Source organism: Dermacentor albipictus, chromosome 1, assembly GCF_038994185.2.
Source record: "Dermacentor albipictus isolate Rhodes 1998 colony chromosome 1, USDA_Dalb.pri_finalv2, whole genome shotgun sequence".
NCBI classification, from domain to species: Eukaryota; Metazoa; Arthropoda; class Arachnida; order Ixodida; family Ixodidae; genus Dermacentor; species Dermacentor albipictus.
Window position 1 is genome coordinate 312042376 of NC_091821.1, and position 17447 is coordinate 312059822.

General features: G+C 39.2%; 2 protein-coding genes across 9 annotated transcripts in view; one reads left to right on the forward strand and one right to left on the reverse strand.

The window, feature by feature from the left end:
* Oseg5 (intraflagellar transport protein Oseg5) overlaps nt 1–17447 on the forward strand; it is a 44520-nt gene that overhangs the window by 24455 nt on the left and 2618 nt on the right. For all 7 annotated transcript variants that reach the window (XM_070531563.1, XM_070531564.1, XM_070531562.1 and 4 more), the window contains 6 exons: nt 4611–4743; nt 5050–5197; nt 6437–6608; nt 7550–7639; nt 15749–15921; nt 16609–16732. In XM_070531563.1, coding sequence (XP_070387664.1) covers nt 4611–4743; nt 5050–5197; nt 6437–6608; nt 7550–7639; nt 15749–15921; nt 16609–16732 — 840 coding nt within the window. The remainder of the gene's footprint in view (nt 1–4610; nt 4744–5049; nt 5198–6436; nt 6609–7549; nt 7640–15748; nt 15922–16608; nt 16733–17447) is intronic.
* LOC139054503 (uncharacterized) overlaps nt 6500–17447 on the reverse strand; it is a 42089-nt gene continuing 31141 nt past the window's right edge. Inside the window, exons 7-9 of one of the 2 annotated variants that reach the window (XM_070531573.1) lie at nt 10337–10530; nt 8545–8573; nt 6500–6592 (exon numbers count right to left, since the gene is read on the reverse strand). The gene's annotated coding sequence lies outside the window, so the exon portion shown is untranslated. The remainder of the gene's footprint in view (nt 6593–8544; nt 8574–10336; nt 10531–17447) is intronic. The other variant, XM_070531574.1, reaches the window with a different exon arrangement.

Here is a 17447-nt window from a genome sequence, read left to right on the forward strand (position 1 = left end):
TAACCCTCACTTGAGGGTCGTTACAGGGAGGGTCAGTAATACATAGAACAAATATTGAAGATCATTTGTAGTAGAACATTTGTAATACATAGAACATTTGTAGAAAAAGAACACACAGCTACATGCAAGGACAAATATAAGCTATACAGTGTGAGCGAAATACTTGTCAAGGCCAACCTCAAAATCACTCATAGCATTTTTTTGTACCACATCATTCGGTAGTCATTATGAACTTTCTGATTCACTTCTGATGCGCCTTTCATTTTTAAATTCTTGGCCCAAGTTACGTGTTACACCTTGTATAAACAATTTAGCCCAAGTGAAATTTGATTGTAGTTTGCCATTAATTTGAAAATTTGATAATAAGGAACAAGTCACCAAACACCATGATTGATGTGACCATTACACTGAAAGTAGTGGAGCAAGGAAAGTGGATATGACAAGAGACTTGTGGAAATCTCCCAGCCATCGTCATCTTCCTTGGCCACCTTTTATACATGGCGTGCTCCAGCGCACGTCTCGTGCCTTGTGCTGCGAGATTAGAAAAAAGGAAAGGAAAGAAGAATAAAAAAGAGCTTCTTCTGCTCCTGCTATTGGTCTTAATGGTTCTCAGGTCTTTCGCTCACCTACTCACTCATTGTTGCAGTGGACCTAACCTCGGTCCCTACAACATGGTTACCCAGACGTGATTGTACGGCAAGCACGACATTGTGGATGTTGTGCTTTATCTAAATATAAGTATATCTGGTTAGACACTCAAGTTAGATTGAAAGCAGCAGCTCATTTCCACTTGAGTAGAAGCTGCAAGTTTATGGTTGGTATCCAAGAAAATTGGCGTATACTTTTGTCGCATAGTGAGCTCCACCAGAAAAACAAGATTTTGCATCAGTTGAGATAATTTGAAAAGCAGTTAGGCCAGTGAAAGTTACAGTAACGCAAAAGAATTATGCAGATCCAACGTACAATTTGGAATCTATGTGAAGCAAAGTTTTTGTGAAGCAGTTCATGAAATGCTATAAATTTGCCCATTTAATGCCCTGCATCTTTCATGTAAAGGAAACTGGCACTCTGCATGTGTTCTGCACACCCGTGCTATGTAATGTGACAACTCTTATATTACCTTGTTTTTCTTCATTTGTTCTTATCTACTTTAATTGTACTGCCCACATCATGGCCCATCCCCCATTGTGGATGTATGCCGTAGCATGAGAGTCATCGCTGCCATTGATCATCGCTGCCAGTGATCATGCTAAAGAGCTAGTTGCCGCTGGCACAGTATGTACGGCCGGCCCCTTGGGCAATCCCCTGTTGAGGGTATGTGCCACAGTATGGAAATTATAATCATCATCAACTCAGAGCTAGTTGGCACTGGCATGATGGGAGTACACATGCAGTTGTGGCCTGCCAGTAAGGATGGTGCTAAGTTGCCTGACGATGGGCCAACTATGTCATGGGCAGAGTTGCCACCAGTTCAAGATCGGTCATCATCAGTGGAATTGGGATCGATGTGTGACGCAGCTAAGAAGCATCAAGAGCTGTCCGACAATGCATCAACTCAGGAAAGTAGACCTGGGTTCCCAAAGTGTCAAAGTTGATAATACCACTTTGGGGAGGGCCCTACTCCTGTAGATGTCACGTGTTAAAGTGCAATAAAAGGTTGCCAATGCATCACCTCATCAAGGAGGGAGTGATGCACCTATGCAGCAGCATTTAAACGCTGCACCAACATCAGTAATTATGGCGGGCACTCTTCCCTTCCATTTTGTTTGTGGCTTATGCATTAAGCGGTGGCAAGTACAGTTTCTTCATTGCTTAAGCAGTAGGAAATTAGATATTGCTACTATCCAAGAAGCAAAGATTGCATCCAATGAAGACACAGAGGTTGCTCTATCTCCATTCCTATATGACTATAAAGTTTGTGTAAGCCATGCAATAAGCATTTCCACTGGTTGCATATTATTTTTTTTTATTTGTAATGTGATGTGATGCATTTGTGTACAGATAAGGAAGGGCGCCTAATATGTTGTGATATTGATATCACTGGCATGAGTTTTAGATTTGTGTGTGTTTATCCCCCAAACAAGTTAGGTGAATGAAAATGTTTCTTTTTATCTTTAGAACAACATGTCTGTACTGATCATGCATTGGTCCTTTTTGGAGACTAATTGTGTATGTAATGCACAAGATCGTAGGTCCTTGAAGCTGAGACGTGATTCAATTAGGGATGTTGCGCAACACCCGATGTGTGATTATCAGCTTGTGGACAGTGGGGAAAATGAAAAGGCAGGATGTCGCTACACGCATTTCCAGGGTACCTAGCGTATAAGGCTTTATTGAAATTACTTTTCACTTAGAGCACTATCTTATATTTGTGGTTAAAGTGTTCACCCTGTATTCTTCAGTGACCATTGCCTGGTCTCAGTTTCTTTTGGTAGCCGTCGATACCAAAGTCAGTGCATGTGCTGGGAATTGTGGAAATTGCATAACCAATTACTTTAGCGTGAGTGCTTCCTAAAGTGAGTTACTGAGCTTGTAGCTTATCTGTGATGCTGCAACGACTTGCCTCTCTTTGCTCTGTAGGAATTATTCAAACAGGAAGTTAAAATGTTGGCTATTTAAGGATAATCAATCCTGGCCTTTGAAAGGAAGAATAATTACAAGGAATTGTATAGACTTTTGGGTGAAGTGCATGAGTTTTAATGTCTGTATCCGGGTCAATATATTGATGGTATTCATAGTGCCAAGGTGAAGTTACATGCTTTGTACAGAGAAAAATATTCAGGGTCACTGGTGCATATGCAAGTGTAGCATTTCCTGAAAGAGCAGCCTTGCAGTAGGTTTCTGGGTGATGAGCACCGACATGCACTGTCAAAAGAAATACTAGATACACAGTATAGTGAAATAATTGTTAACAAGCCGATTCTAATAACTAAAGTATTTTTCTAACATTATCAAAAATTATTTCGAGGCCATAAGCCATTGGATATAGATGCGTCTGCCAGTAAATATGTATCATTGCTGCCCCAGTTAAGTCAGAATGGTTGTGATTATACAAATGAAAATGTTGATATTAATGAAGTAACTGAATGCATTCATTTGTTAGTGATAGGCAAGATGCCCAGCCCAGATGGCCTTAGTGCCGAATTTTATCAGTGTTTTCATTGCCTCTTATCACCCTTATTACTTCAGGTGTACCCTGAGGCCTTGGAAGTAGGGTATGTACCTGCCACAATGTATTAAGGGTACACTGTCCTTACAGCCAAAAGCATTGATGAGACTAAATTACAAAAAGTGGACGAATATCCACCTAGTATTTCCTTATGTAATGTGGATTACAAAATTTTTACACTGATACAAGCTAGTTGTTTGCAAGTCGTGATAAGATCTGTGGTAAGTGATCATCAGACATGGAGCATCAGAGGCAGGTCTTTTAAGACCAACATTTATTTTGCGAGATCGGCGCTAGAGTGTGTAGCTTAAGGGATTGAGCAGGTAGCAATGGTGTAACTGTATTTGGCTAAGGTTTTCAATAGGGCAAATCACTCATTTCTGTTTAGTGTACTAGAACATATAAATATGAGATCCCGGATCCTTAGAGGTGTCAGAATATGTTGTGCTAATTACTCGACAAGGTTGATAGTCAGCGGTGCTCTCTCCAACCCGATTAGGCTTTTAACATCAGTAAGACAAGGATGCCCTATGTCACCGCTTCTGTTATGCTTTTATTTAGAGCCTCTTTGTGTGCATATTGTGGAAGAAAAAAATTTTCGAGGGTTTAAATTTCTGTCAAATAAGATTTGGGTTCTTGCATATGGAGATGATGTGGCCTTTTATTTACTAATGAAAAGTGTGTAAAGACTGCTCTTGCAATTACAGAAGACTTTTCTGCGGCTTCTGGTGCTAGTGTTAATGTTGAAAAAAATTTCGGTTTTTGGTTTTCATTATGGGCCACTATGCCATCACTCTATGCAGGCATTCAATGTAAAGAAGATCTACGCTGTTTGGGAGTACCTCTTTCCCAGTATCGAAATTGCAATTCTCATTGGTCAGGGGAAGTTAGAAAATTGCAACGTAAAGTGAATTCATGATGAGGGCAGAATTTTTCAACGTTCAGTCTTGCTGAAGTGTGCAATGTGTTCTTAGTTTTCCGTCTCCACTGTCAGGAAAGTCTGGGAGGGTTCACAAGAGAATTTTCGCATTAATAATCTCTGCCCCTCATGCTCAGTCAGTAATTTCTCTTCTGAGGCCAATGTTCTTTTGTTAGGGAGATAGGTTGCAGAGATAACTGATTATTCCTGGCCAAAGTGGTTGGTGTTCAGAATTTTGCTTCAAGGCATACAGATAATTGGTTCCATTTAGGCATCCGATATCAGAATAGGTCTTAATGGCAGCGTACAGCCTGTGAAAGTCAGTGTCCAGGGCTAAATAATTGCCAGGGCTAGATAATTTACAAAAATAAATATCTTACATCATGCAACAGTATTGTAGCATAGAAATCATGATGTCTACATCTCCCTTTTGTCCTTCTATGCCGGCACTAAATGTTATCCATGTGTGTCTATTGAAATTCTTTTTCTAATTGTTAGCTGTTCCTGCTATGTCCAATGCAGATCGAAGTGACACAGGTTGGCATTGACCAGTGTGCGCCATCGATTCACCGTCGACTAGCCATCATTGACAAGAACAAGGACCTCTATCTTGTCAGCCTCCGTGATGGGAAAACACTCCAGAGCATCAAACTAGGTAGCGAGACAAGCATATGTTATGAATTCTTATAAGCGTTTCTTGGATACTTCATGATTTTGCAAAATATGTAAAGTACAATAACGCTTTTTGCCTTGTTAAATCTTCCAAATAGTGGTTTTTCTAGATATTTAATGTCAGGTTGGTATGTATTGCGGAGTAACAACATGTGTCTTCTCTCCTGTGTCTCCTGTGTCATGTGTGAGAATTTCAAGATAATGTGTTTGCAAATGTACCCATAATAACCATAGATAGTATGTGTAAATACAGATGCTGAAAACATGTTTAGGTCAGTGTTACCTGCAGGTGTCATGACAGGATCCTTATGCTGGAACGACGCTTCCAGCATTTTAGTTTCACTTCAAGAGGGAAAGCTGATGATATGGAACCACCCAGATGTCGCCTGGATTGATCGTAGCCTTTTGCCCAGCACGATCACAGAGAAAGAAATGACGTGAGTAATGAGGAACGCCTTCACAAGAAGTGCTGTTAAACATGCTACAGCATAGTAGTAAGGGACAGTTCATTACAAAAGTTGCGCTCAGTATGCCTAACTTCCCTTCCAAGAAAAAGGGCATGCCATTATCTCCTTGTGGACATAGGCATTTTACAAGGCCATATTGAAGCCAAAACTCAGCCTCACTCCCTTTTTGGTTTCCTTCACAAATATAGACAAAGCTGTCTTATACTATTTGGCTGTCAAATGTAATGTCAAACCCGCTTACAACAAAAGCACTAATTCTTTGAAAAGGCCATCACTATATCAATAGTTTTTTATATCAAGACATAACATAAAAAGCATGTCGAAAGCTAAGGTAATGCAGATAGTTGTGGTGAGCTACCGCTTTACTGAAAGAACTAAGTGAAGGCTGCTTGCTTTCACAGTACACTTCCTTCAACAGTCTTTCCTGGCTTGCTCAGGCCTTTCAGCTAATTATCACATGGCTGTCATGGTTTATTTATATTTATATATAAGTGTCAGAAACACAAAAAGGGACTTGCAAGCACGACATCTTAAATTAGCAGCATGAGATGCCTGTAACATGCATACAAGATATGTGTATCGTTGTGTTGTGACACAGCACTTTTTCAACCTGTGTGTTGAGAGGTGCTTGCAAACTCGTGTAACCATGCACTTTGTGTGCCACGAGATCTGTATCACTAAATATCAAACGCACTGTTTCTGCATAATTTTTTTGCAGTGGTATTGCAAAAACTCATTTTATTTTTTTATTTGTAAATAGTATACTTGCTTGTGTGTACATTTCTAAGGCTGCTATGTGTGTCATGTGTTACACATTTGTTGCTTAGTGCCATATTCTAGACAAATATTGATTAACATGTTTGCTGTGGCAGTACTTTTGGAAGTCTCGATTTCTGTGCATGGTAACCCAGCAGTGTGTTATTTGTCATGTTCCCGCGGTGTGTTGTGGCTCACCGGTGAGTCACCAGGGGGTTGTGCTCCTTTGAAGCTTCCTTAACGTACAAGTAGACGACATCACAAAGCATCAGACCATAAGCAACAATAATTTTTCCTCTTGGCTGATATTTACCAGAGATGTTGCTTTCACACTTGAGAAAAGGCCTGCACAGCCGCACAGGGGAGATCGTAACGTACGTCGCAGTGAACACGTTAAATAAAGAACAAGTGTGTTTAGGTTTACTTACCTAATGTGTTCCTCGCCTCTTTCAGTGACCTGGGCTACAATCCTCACATTGTGAGCTTTCTTGGGTCCACAGTATTGGTTCGAAGGACCGATGGATCATTGGTGTCTTTCGCCTTTCCCCCTTATGCTGCAATTCTGCATGGTTATGTTGCCTCTTCATGGTGGGACGATGCTCTTCGCCTCTGTAGGTTTGTTAAGGTATTGAAATGAAAACATTTTTTAATTCACAAAAACAATAATATGATGAAAACCTGATTTGCAGTGGCATCCTTACAGTGTGCTGTTTGTTGACAAAAGTTTCGCTCATAAGTGTGAGATCACAAACAGTGTCTGTACAGCTGTCACATGTAGAACCATTAAATTTTTTTAAGATGCAGAAGACTTGCTGTGGCCAATCAGTGGCTATGGCACACCTGCAAGCTCTCCCAAATTCTCTGTGAATTAATTTTATGTGTTTGGATTCGTTTACAATTATATGAATGGTGCATCAAGTTTTGCAAAAAATTTTGAGTTTTGTACGTGAAAAATTTTAAAGGTATAGAAAGATGGGGAGGCATAATAATTGCTAAGGAATGCATGCAAAAGAGAAGTTGTGATAGTACATGCACAACCCTGTTGTGGCAGCGCAAGATGTCATACTCAAGAGGGGTACCTGCTTTGAGCGAATTTATTCAGACAGGTTCATGAAGCAGGGGAATTGGTAATGTACCAAAGTCGCCAGAGAAGGTGACTGTGATGAGAAAGCAGTGCGTTGCTTGTCTTTCTCTGCTGTTCCATATTTGCTGCTGCCTCTCTGACGTCGTTAGATAAGCTTTCATTATTGCGTCTGAGAACTTGGCTATGGCGAACACAACTGGCTTATACTGTTTGAATACCTATTTTTTGGTCGAGTTAGAATGCCCTTGGGTGTGTGTATAACATTTTGTATTATAACTGAGAATCAAATTTTATGCCATATATTGTTCAACCTGAATTATTGTGAGTACTGAATCACAACTTCTGTGATATATTGTGATGGGCAGGCAAGCAAATCATATTGAAAGGGAAAAGAGTTGATTGTGCTTAAAATGACAATTATGTAGTCGCCATGGCATTGTTAGCTTTTATTCCACAGTCTAATCTTCATTCCCCTCTTTCAGCTTCCCACCTTGTGGGGCTGTCTGGCAGCAATGGCTCTGGGTGCACGAGAACTGCACACGGCAGAAGCAGCCTATGCTGCTATTGAGGAGGTAATCCTGCGGCTTGTTGATACTTTTCTCCTCCATTTTGTTCTTTTAAGAGCAAATACAACATGACACAAGGATGGAGTTTTGATCTCTCTTTTTCAGAACTGCCATTCACTTTCATGCGACTTTTGTTGTTCCTTTGACTTGCAGTGTACGATTCAAGATGCTGTACACTTTCTTTTTTTTTTCTTTTTTACACACCCTATCATGCACTAGTCTTTTGCTTTGGCATCATGTAGTGCCCTATTTTACACCTTAGTTAGTGTAGCATAGGTAAAATTCATCTGTAAATGTTTTAGTGTTAAAGTATTCTGACCACATATTTTGGACCCATCTCACCTTCCTCCTCTTTAGGAAATATTTATGCATTTTTCACAAATATTTGCCACAGACACTATGAAAACAAATACATAATTAGACTATACAAATTGAAGATTATGGGCATGAGCTTGTTTTGCTACATTAATCATGAACAAGGCTTTATGCTAATTGTGAAAGCTCAAGAAAGCCAATCAGTGTTGCATCACAAAAAAAACATGTTAGAATATTATACAGTGACATTATGGTGAACAGACAAAATATTCTGTTTTCTGTGTTTTATGACACAAAACTAATGGGAGCTACACTTATTAGGAGATAGGTTTCTCTACATTCTACATTCAGCTATGCTGGCAGCCAGTACCTGTGCGCGCCATTGGTACCGAAGCTGAACAGAATTTGTAGTTGCTCGAGCCATTGTGAGTGTATTATGTGCACATAAAAGTGTAGTAAGCTAAACATAAACTTAGAAATGAAAATTTTCAAAGGCAGTCCAACCTCTGAACCTATGTTTCCAAGCTCCAATTATAACAACATGGTTATGTGCGTCTGTCACATGCCGAGAGATAGAGAGAAGCAGGGAGGTTTACCAGATCTGTGCCTTGTTGGCTACTCAGTGCTGCGGGAAGGGGAAAAAGAAGGAAAGATTAAGAGAAAATGTGAGGGTTACCTTCGATACCTTCTACTCAATGTGAAAACTTATCAACAATGTACTCGGCAGCACAAAGCACAACCTCACACCAGAGAAGATTGCCGTTAAAGATGTTGAACTAACCGGCAAAGCACTTGCGGATCACACTTCAACAGCCACTTTACAAGCATATGTATATTTGCGCTGACTTTTTTAGAATGATAGGAATGTGTAGGGTGGTGGGTAAGGGGTTAAGCTAAAATTCCTTACTCTAGTTTCATTTTATTATGATAATATAAGTAAAATAATTTTAGTCATTCGCGGTGACGTCGCATGTCCAGCTGTTCGAGTCCTGCGGTGTGCAGTAGGGCTGTTGGGGATATATTCCAGCTGTAACAATTAAATATAAACCTGACTGCCTTACGTTAGACATTTTCTAGTTTCACTTTGTTACTTTCGGTCCAGGGATACCGTACTGCCGCAGCATTGGTCGTACATAGGTTTTATAAGCTAAAAGCTTTGTTTCTTGAGTAGATTGTGCTAGTGTTCTCCTCAAGTAATGCAGTTGTCTAAGGGCATTTATTTCACTATACTAGGTATGCACATTCCATCGAAGGTCCGAGGTTATGTGAATTCCTAAGTATTTAAAGGTATTTACAACTAAGAGAAGTTCGTTGGCTATGCGATATGTAAAGTGTAAAGGATTCTTTTTATGTATGACAATCAATGCTGCAGTCTTTTTGGAATTCACAGTCATTTGCCACGTTGAGCACCAATTTTCTATTGCATGTAGGGAATCACTTAAAAGAAGTTAGTCGTTAGAACTAGAAATTTCTTGATAAATTATACAGTAATCTGTGAACAGTCACATTTTAACATGTATGTTTTCAGCAATGCTAATGAACACTAGAAAGAAAAGGGGACTTAGGACAGAGCCCTGCTGAATACCAGAATCCACTGGTACCACATCAGAAAGAATACCATTGACTACACTGACGTGTGTGCGAAAGATAGGCTTCAATCCACGAGAGTAAGCAATCGTATTTTAGTATGGGTTTTGATTTCAGCAATAATTTGGGATGGGATACGTGGTCGAATGCCTTCCTGAAGTCAAGAAAAAGTATATCAACTTGACTTTGCCTATCTAATGCTGCTGCTAAGTCGTGAACAGTTGCAATCAGTTTCGTAATAGTGGAAAGACCCTGACGGAACCTGTGCTGTCGGTTATCAATAACGTGATTCTCCTTGAGAAAATGGGTTATGTGTTTACAGATGCTGTGCTTTAGCAATTTTACGGAAGTGCACAAAAGAGAAATCGGCCTGTAGGAAGAAGGTGTTGACGGGGTTCGCTCTTTAGGAATCAGAGTGATTTTTGCGAATTTCCAGTCTGTCGGCAACTCTGAGCATTTTAGTGATTTCTTAAAAACTGAAGTTAAGTACTTCGCACACCACTCAGCATACCGGACTAGAAAGGTGTTGCGTATTTCATCGATACCTGGTGACTTCTTGGTGTCTAAGTTGAGCAGAAAAGCTGACATGCCTTCCTCAGTTATACAAATGTCAGCAATTGGAGGTAAATCATCAATGGAAGAGGATTGGTGTGAAACGGACCGATTTCTTGTGTGGCACGAGATATCGCCAGAACTTACTTGGAGATAAGACAAGAGAGTTTTTCATACGCACAGTGTGGAAATGGTGTTTAGCCTTACAAATAGCGTTCCGTAACGACTGGCGCAGTCCAGAATACTTACCGGCAGTGGTTGATGAAAGACGTTTTGTACGTTGACGTCTTGCTTTTTTTAGTTTATGCTCCAGATCTCGCAATGTCTTTTGTCATTCATGGATTGCTGCTGCGCACTACGTTCAGTTTTCTTGGCACAAAATCATTTATGCATCGGTGAACTAAGTTTTTGAAGAAGGCCCACATGTGCTCACCAGAAGAACTCTGTAATTTATACGAACAAGAAAAAGAAGAACACTAACTGTATAGTTCATCTAAAATATTGGCATCTCTTGCACTTGAGAACAAAGGAATAACTGTCTCTTTCTTCTGAATATTTGGTGTAGGGTGTAGTTCCAAGGTTAGATTTAGCATGTTGTGGTCTGATATCCCTTCTAAGACATCCACATGGGGCTTGCGGCATAGCAAGTTGGCAGTAACAAGGAAGAGGTCCAGAGTTGACTGTGTGTGATTTCGTACGCGGGTAGGCTCAGTGACTAGCTGAGTCAGATTATGCAAGAGCGCCACATCAAGGAATGATTGACAGGCACTAGTGAAAGCCTCTGGAGTATCGGTTAACCAATTTATTGACAGAAAATTGAAATCCCCTGTCAACAAGTTAGCTGAACGGATTTCATTTCGGCATAGGAATTCATTAAGCTTTTCTGTAAATGTATTATTAGAGTTTGGGGGGCGATATGATCCCCAACGATTAAATGAAATTTCTCAAGGAATACTTTGACTGTTATACTTTCTAGCCCATCAAGGCTTGGTAACCTTGATAGTCACAGAGATTCTTTGTATATTATTGTGACGCCACCACCGTGACCATTTCTGTCACTCCTGAAATTATAATTACTACACGGTGTTGCTTCACTGTCATAAATATCTGGATGTAGCCACGTTTTCATCCCCACTACAACATGAGGGTGATGTGCTAAGATAATGCTTTCTAAGTCAGTTAATTTGTTCGTTATACTTTGGGCATTCACACTGATACACTGGAACGTCTTTTTAGGGCAATCACTTATTCATTGTGTTCCTTTTGGACTGTGGCTTCTTAAACGATTGGAATCCTTTTCATCAGAGTGCTGTCCCATTTAAACATATCATCATCTATCTTAATCTTATCGTATACAAGTTTTACTTTCCTGCCTTCATTTCTGTCCTCAGCTGCACTAGCCCAGAGCTTTTTTCTAATTGTCCTTGTAGCAGTGAAAAAATCCTCAGACTCAGATTTTGCCTCCCTTAAATTTGTGACAATTTTTAAGTAATTCACTTTTTTTTGCAGTGATTTGAACAGTTTAAATTATTGGCCGCGATTTGTTTGCATATTTGTGGCCTAGCCTATGATTTCTTTCTATCGAGGAGACCTGTATGGCCAACGTGTCCTGAAATAAGTTCACCACTGTCTCAGAAAGTGATGCCGAAGTTTCATACACCTTTTCATTGATATTGAATAAGGTAAGGCTATTGCGGTGGCTTCTATCCTCAAGGTCGACCAGGTTTCCTTCTAGACTTTGGACAGTGCTTTCCAAACCAGCAATCTTAGAGCCTAGTTCTTTTACAGTTGACATAGATTCTTCTATCTGCTTAACTTCTATTGCATCCAACTGTTTTTGCATAGTTTTCTGTCCTTCGAGTAGCTGGCAAAGCAGTTCCTCAGTAGTACTGGGCTCAGGGTTACACTCAACATCTGCGCAGAGCACAAGAAGAGCAACAGAAACATTCCGTAAGTGCAAAAATAATGTACACACACTGTGAGGGCACACCAGGGCGACGAAACAACGATCACTCATTAAAATAGAACCATATTTGTTACTAACCTGTGTAAGAAGCAGGGATGGGTTTATTGTGATGTTGTAGGACTGCCAGCCGGTGTGCCCACTGATTTCTTTCGTTTCTTTGGTCCAATAAAGATTCATTAATGATTAACACAACAAAATCAAAAGCTATAATTTTCCAAGCCATATATAAAAAAATCCTTCTAACACAACTGCTTGCGTATGCCGGTGAGGAAATCGATAAATGGAAAACAGCCAAAGTCCTGCCTTTGTATAAATCAGGTGATAAACAACTTCTCTCTAACTACAGGCCAATATCTTACACCCCTGTCATGTAAGACGTTAGGGCACGTTATTCACAAACATATAATTGAATTCCTTAACTGTAATGATGTTCTAACAACTGCCCAGCATGGTTTTCATCGTGGTTATAGCACTGTAATGCGGTTAGTTTATTTTGTTCATGGCATTGCTTCTAACCTAGACATAGGTAATCAAGTGGATGCCATCTTTATTGAGTTCTCTAAAGCTTCTGATTCTGTGATTTATTCTAAACTACTCATAAAATTAAACGCCATATTCAATAATCCCTGTTATTTCTTGGATAGACAGTTTTCTTCATTGTTGCTCACAACTTGTTTCTTTTAACTCAGTGGAATCAACTCCTGTCGACCTTACATCAGGTGTTCCTCAGGGATCCGTATTAGGCCTTTTATTATTTCTAATACTATACATCAATGATTTACCTCGTAGTACCTCAACTAAAATCAGGCTTTATGCAGATGACTGCATATTATACGAATCTATTAACTCCATTGATGACCATCATCATCTTGCCCAATCCTTTATGTCTTTCTGTGCTTGGTGCAAAACATGGCAAATAAACATCAACTGTAGTAAAACAGTCGTGATGTCATTTGCCAATAGACAGAGCCCCCTCTCGTTTGATTATTCTCTGGATGGTATCCAACTTAAAAGAGCATCTCAGTATAAATACTTAGGTGTCATTCTAACAGAACATCTTTCATGGTCTATACATATTGAATATGTAAACGGGAAAGACCTAAAAAAAATTGGGTTATTTGCACTGCACGTTAGCTAAGACCCCCCCTCGTGATACTAAACTGCTATTATATAAAACATTAATTCGCCCTGTTCTAGAATACGCATCTGCCATTTGGTTTCCCTACAAACAATATAAAATAAGCTCGCTCAGTAATGTTCAACGAAAATCTATCCGTCTTATTTGCCAAAATTACAGCCGCAGTTCCTCGCCAACACAGGCTCAACAGTCTTTGAACATTGAGCCATTACTTTCATGTTATCACATTGAAGCCTTAGAACTGTTATATGCAATTAATAACTCCACCTCTGGTCTTTCTGATTGTAACTACATCACATTTACTAACACAAGTTGTACCCGTAGCTCCCACACCTTGAACATAACACCTATTTTTGCCCGTACTAACACATTCAAGTACAGTTTCTTTTCCTCGTACAATAGAGCTTAGGAATTCTCTACCCCGTAACATTCGTTCACTATCACTAAAAGATTTTATAGCTACCAGTGGTAAGCTCTTCGCTAACATGTAAAGCGCTTCTTTTTGATCATTCAGCTTTTTGTGTATACTGTATGTGTGTTTTTAGTGTGTAATATATAGTAACGTATAATGTTCCCACTCCTGCTACAGCCCTATATTGGGCTGCAGTATATGTAGATAAAAAAATAAAAAAATTGTCAGTGAAACAAAATTTTTGGTGTCGCCTTTTTTTCTCACCCGAGTTGAGATCAGCATGTCACCAACGTGTGTAAAAAAGCTGCTTCTATAGTTGGTGCACTTGCTCACTGTCAACGTCTCCTCCCGACAGAAGTTAAGATACATATGTATCACTCCCTTTTGCAATCGAGTGTAGGTGACTACGACTAAAGCAAACATTGCAAAAGATTATCTGTTACAAAACAAGATTATTCTTGTCTCGATTATATGTCGTCAACAAGACTTGCATTAAGTAAGTACCGTATTTTCACTGTTGAACACATGTATGCGCTTCGTATTTTGTATTTCTTTTATTTTGCTTCTGATGTTCTTAAGCAGTTTTTAACAAATATTGCATGCTTAACGCCTAGGGTTCCTACCGCATGTACAAGAAACAGTGATATCTGGTATGTTCTAGAGCTTTGAAGTAACTATAAACACCAAACATTGAGCTACAATTTACCAACCACACTTAACCAGTATAAGCACGCTATGAATTTGTTGTTACATGAGCTACACGTGTACTTTGTAAACACAGCGTAAAAGTATTGCTGTGTTCATATTCTATCATACTTTGAATGTTATTGGCCAGGTGCTTAATTATTTTTCTTTTGTTACATTACTTATTTACACATGTTTGGAAAATTGAAAATTTCATGTCATACAGAAGTGTTTTCCTAAAATCTAAACACAACGAGAACCAATGTACGCAATGGTTAGTTTATTTGTTTGTGTTTTTTGAATTTATGTACAATAATTTCTTGCCATCATTCTTGCTGTCATTTCTTGCTGTCATTCTTGCCATCTGCCTTGTAAGAATTTCCTGGACTTGTCGAGCTGCTGATAGCAGCTTTTAGCTCGCAAACCTCTTCAGAAAGCTTTTTTTTTTACTCTTCTCTCCTCACTTTCTGGGAAATAAAAGCGAATTGAATTGAATTGGATTAATTGATCCTTTTCCTGGTTTGCAAGTGTGCTTCTCTGCACTGCACATTTACCCAACTAATGGCGGCACTGCTCATCATTCTCGTTCAAATTGACATGAAGTGGTACAATGGCATATGCTGGGGCTTGTCTTTTGCACATGGTTTTATCACGAGAGCCTCGTGTATGTTTTCTGTGTTATAATACAAGCAAACTCTGCTTATACACACTATATGCAAAAATGACTATGCCACCATTAGTTGAGCAGAGTGCCTCACAGGAAAGCTAGCTTTAAATTTATGAAAAGGGTCCCACCAGTAGATGTCAGTCCCTATTTCAGTGGTGAAATTTTTTTTTTAAATTGGAGAAAGACTGCGTAATGTAATGTTATGTAATGTAGTGTAATGTCTTATCCCTAGGTTGTTTACCCATGAAATCGCTGTTAATTTTGTTGTGCCATGTTGAATCTCTCTAGACTCATTTCCATTTCCTTTAAGCGGTTAATTCAGTCCTTACTCGGCACTCTCACATAATATTTTTATACAAGCATTTATTCTGAGTGCAGATATTTTACATTACTTGGTTAATTCTGGTGTGTTTGCTTCTTTAACCGCTGCAACCTGCCACACTTAACTTATGCCCTTGCATTTCTTTGCATAACTGCGGAGGACATACATATCTACTGCATAGCTGTTCCTTCTCTTTTGTTTCTTTTATTGTGCATGACCTTAGATGGAGCCACTTAATGGCAGTGTGTTTACTGCCACTTAAACGTAGGTGCCATTTTGCACACACCAGAACGCCAAGATAGGTGCACCAGACCTTATACTCCATTCGCATACTCAGTCATCACAGAATTATTTAATGAAACAGTGTTGTCACGGTATCGCTTTTGTGTATACTCTTATTAGCTCAAGTAATTATTTCTTAACGTCATATTACAAAGCAGCACAGATGACTCGGGCTGCTTTACTTTACCAGGTTGACAAAGTGCTTTACCTCCAGTACATCAAATCACAACAGTCCAGTCAAGTTCGAACAGCAGAGCTTGCTTTGCTCTGTGGAAATCAAAAAGAAGCCGAGAATATCTTGCTACAAAACAAACTGTGGTTCCGTGCCATCATGATGAACATCAGTCTTCACGAGTGGGAACGGTAATGTGGCTCTTTAGTTGTCTCATTATTTGTCTACAATTACGCAAATGAATGAACGTGTTCTAAATCTGAGCTCATTTTATAGCTACCAAAGTATTACTGTTTATTGCATAATAGAATTTTAAAGATAGCACATTATTCTGCATAGCTTTATAATGCTGTGAACAGACATCCCATTGTATGCTGTTTGGCCCATGCTGTGCTGAAAATTTAAGTCCATGTTGACATCATAGGAAATGTAAAATTGCACTGCAAAGTATTGTGATAGATGGTACTTTGAGTGTCATAAGCAGACATTGTCTACTGTGCCTGCGTGTTCCATTGCCTTGCTCCCCTGTAAATTCAAACTCTTTAATTTTTAATGTACAGTAGCGTGAGAAGACAAAGTATATGAATAAGGCAGGACCACATACCTTCTGTCTATATTTTCACCATCTGGTTCATACCAAATAGCCAAGCTGCATCATGTTCACAGTGGTAGTTTATCAGCTCACTCACATTCATGGATTATTGTTAATTGTGCATCATTGCACAATTTCCAATTAATTAATGATTTCCTTATTACTTTACTTTATGCCTTTTGTATACTTACACAGTGTGAGAAAGTACAGTGAGTTGATGTGGTTTGTCTTTTTAACGGTCAGTAAAGTTTCAAATTTTGAACTGATGACTTTTCCTCACAACTAGGGCCCTCAACCTTGCAGTGAAGTACAATACTCACATAGACACAGTGCTGGGCCATCGAATTTTGTCGCTGGAGAGGCTCGGCAAGCAAGAAAACAATGCTGTTTTCCTCAAGTACAACAAAGAGGTCAGCTTTATTTTCACTTTACCATTTATTTTTTAACTTGACCCTGTTTCTCAATAAGACTATTAGGCCACGCTGCAACAGATCAGATTTAAAGAATAACTAAAGGGAAATATTAAGTCAGGGTAAATTGGTCGATTGCACTTCTGAAAAATTGAAAAAGTCATTTATCTGAAGCAAACTTCTACACATGACAGAAAAAAAGTTGCCAATTACAATTACTTTGAAAAATCTAATTTATTACAGTTACCAATCACTGCCCCATAAAAGTTTTTACAATACTACTAATAAGTAATCTATTAAATTTAATGTTACTTTCCACATTTCTATTAACAATGCACAAATATAGTAGATAGAACAAGCTGGCCTTGCTCTTTCAATGCGTCCTCCGCAGCCCTTCACACATTATCTTCAGTAAGAATTGCTTTCCGAATTTTCTTCCGTAATCTTCCCTCGCTTTCTTGTAAATACATCTGCAATGGCACTTAAAACTCGTTTGATGTGTCTGGTGGAGAGAAGGGTGGTGTTGTAATGCACAAACACCTTGGTTACAAGACTGTGCATGGTTACTCAATGCCCCACTGCTTGGGTCTGGGTCATGTATGAAATGCAGCACTTCATTGTTGCTTGCTCTAGGGGAAGGCACTCCTGATAAGCACTTGATAAACTGAAAAACCTTATACAGGATATTTCCTGGCATCGCCAACTATCGAGCCAT